Source organism: Chionomys nivalis, chromosome 5, assembly GCF_950005125.1.
Source record: "Chionomys nivalis chromosome 5, mChiNiv1.1, whole genome shotgun sequence".
Taxonomy (NCBI): domain Eukaryota; kingdom Metazoa; phylum Chordata; class Mammalia; order Rodentia; family Cricetidae; genus Chionomys; species Chionomys nivalis.
Window position 1 is genome coordinate 21196245 of NC_080090.1, and position 1412 is coordinate 21197656.

General features: G+C 40.2%; 1 protein-coding gene across 1 annotated transcript; it reads left to right on the plus strand.

Annotated features, from left to right (window-relative positions):
- The first annotated feature begins 243 nt into the window (after positions 1 to 243).
- Apcs (amyloid P component, serum) lies at positions 244 to 1069 on the plus strand. The gene is made up of 2 exons (XM_057770811.1): positions 244 to 355; positions 453 to 1069. Exons 1-2 carry the CDS (start codon positions 283 to 285, stop codon positions 1067 to 1069), a joined length of 690 nt encoding a protein of 229 aa, XP_057626794.1. The 5' UTR covers positions 244 to 282.
- The last annotated feature ends 343 nt before the right edge of the window (positions 1070 to 1412 follow it).

Sequence of the window (1412 nt, forward strand, 5' to 3'; positions counted from 1 at the left end):
GGTTAGAGCTTTAGCACAGACCTGTGTCTAATGAATAACGTTCATTGATTTCCTAGCCCGGGGAATCAGCAATTCCTTTTCAAACAATGGCTCTGATTATTGATAGAAAGAAGGGGGAATCTGGGAAGTCTGTCACATGGCATTGCTGCTCTCCACCCCTCAATGTCATCAAAGGTACACACAAAACCTGAATGCTTGGAGTCTTAAGAGTGTAGTGGACAGCCACCTTTCTATCTCCTACTAAAGTAACTGCTGCTATTGTCGTAGTTCTGGGCTGAAAGCATGGATAAGCTGATTCTGCTGCTTGGGGTGTCCGTCCTCACCAGTCTTCTGTCAGAAGCCTTTGCTCAGACAGGTAAGGAGTTTACTACAGTCAGAGAGAGAAGTCGATTCTGAGCTATTGTTTCTCTGAATTTGTTGAAAACAATTATTTGTCTTATTTTATCTCACAGACCTCACAGGAAAAGTATTTGTGTTCCCCAGAGAGTCAGACAGCGACTATGTGAAGTTGATCCCACGTCTAGAGAAACCTCTGGAGAATTTTACACTGTGTTTTCGAGCCTATAGTGACCTTTCCCGCCATCACAGTCTTTTCTCCTACAGTACCAAGGGCAGAGACAATGAGCTACTAGTTTATAAGACAGAAGTTGGAGAATACCAACTGTTTATTGGACATTCAAAAGTCACAGTTCGTGGTCTGGAAGAACTCGCTTCCCCAGTGCATTTCTGTACCAGTTGGGAGTCCTCTTCTGGAATTGCTGAATTTTGGGTCAATGGGAAACCTTGGGTGAAAAAGGGTCTGCAGAAGGGGTATACTATAAAAGTCCAACCCATTATTGTTCTAGGACAGGAACAGGATACCTATGGAGGAGGGTTTGATAAGTCCCAGTCCTTTGTAGGAGAAATTGGAGATTTGAACATGTGGGACTCTGTGCTAACACCACAAGACATTAAACTTATGTACCATGGTTCCACCCTTGCTCCTAATATTCTGGATTGGAAAAATCTAAATTATGATATAAATGGCTATGTAGTCATCAGGCCCTGTGTGTGGCTTGATTATGATTAAGTTCTTACAATAAGACCTCATAAAAATGAAATGGTCAATGTCCAAGAGGTCAAGTCAGCACAACTTGACACTCAATTCTTTTTTCTTCTTTGTGAACCTCCTGTCTATTTAGCAGTTTAATAAAGATATTATCTAATTCTGCCTGCCTTTGTTGACTGTTTGACATAATCCCAAATGCTTTCGTTCTGATCTACTCTTCTTGATAATTGGTATTTTAATATATAGAAAAATCAAGCTGTAAAGAAGGGGAATGGAAAATTAACAATGAGGAAAATGGCAACACTTACAAGCTACTGATAGTCAACTTAATAATAACTCAAAATATGTGTAAAATTGCAGTAGA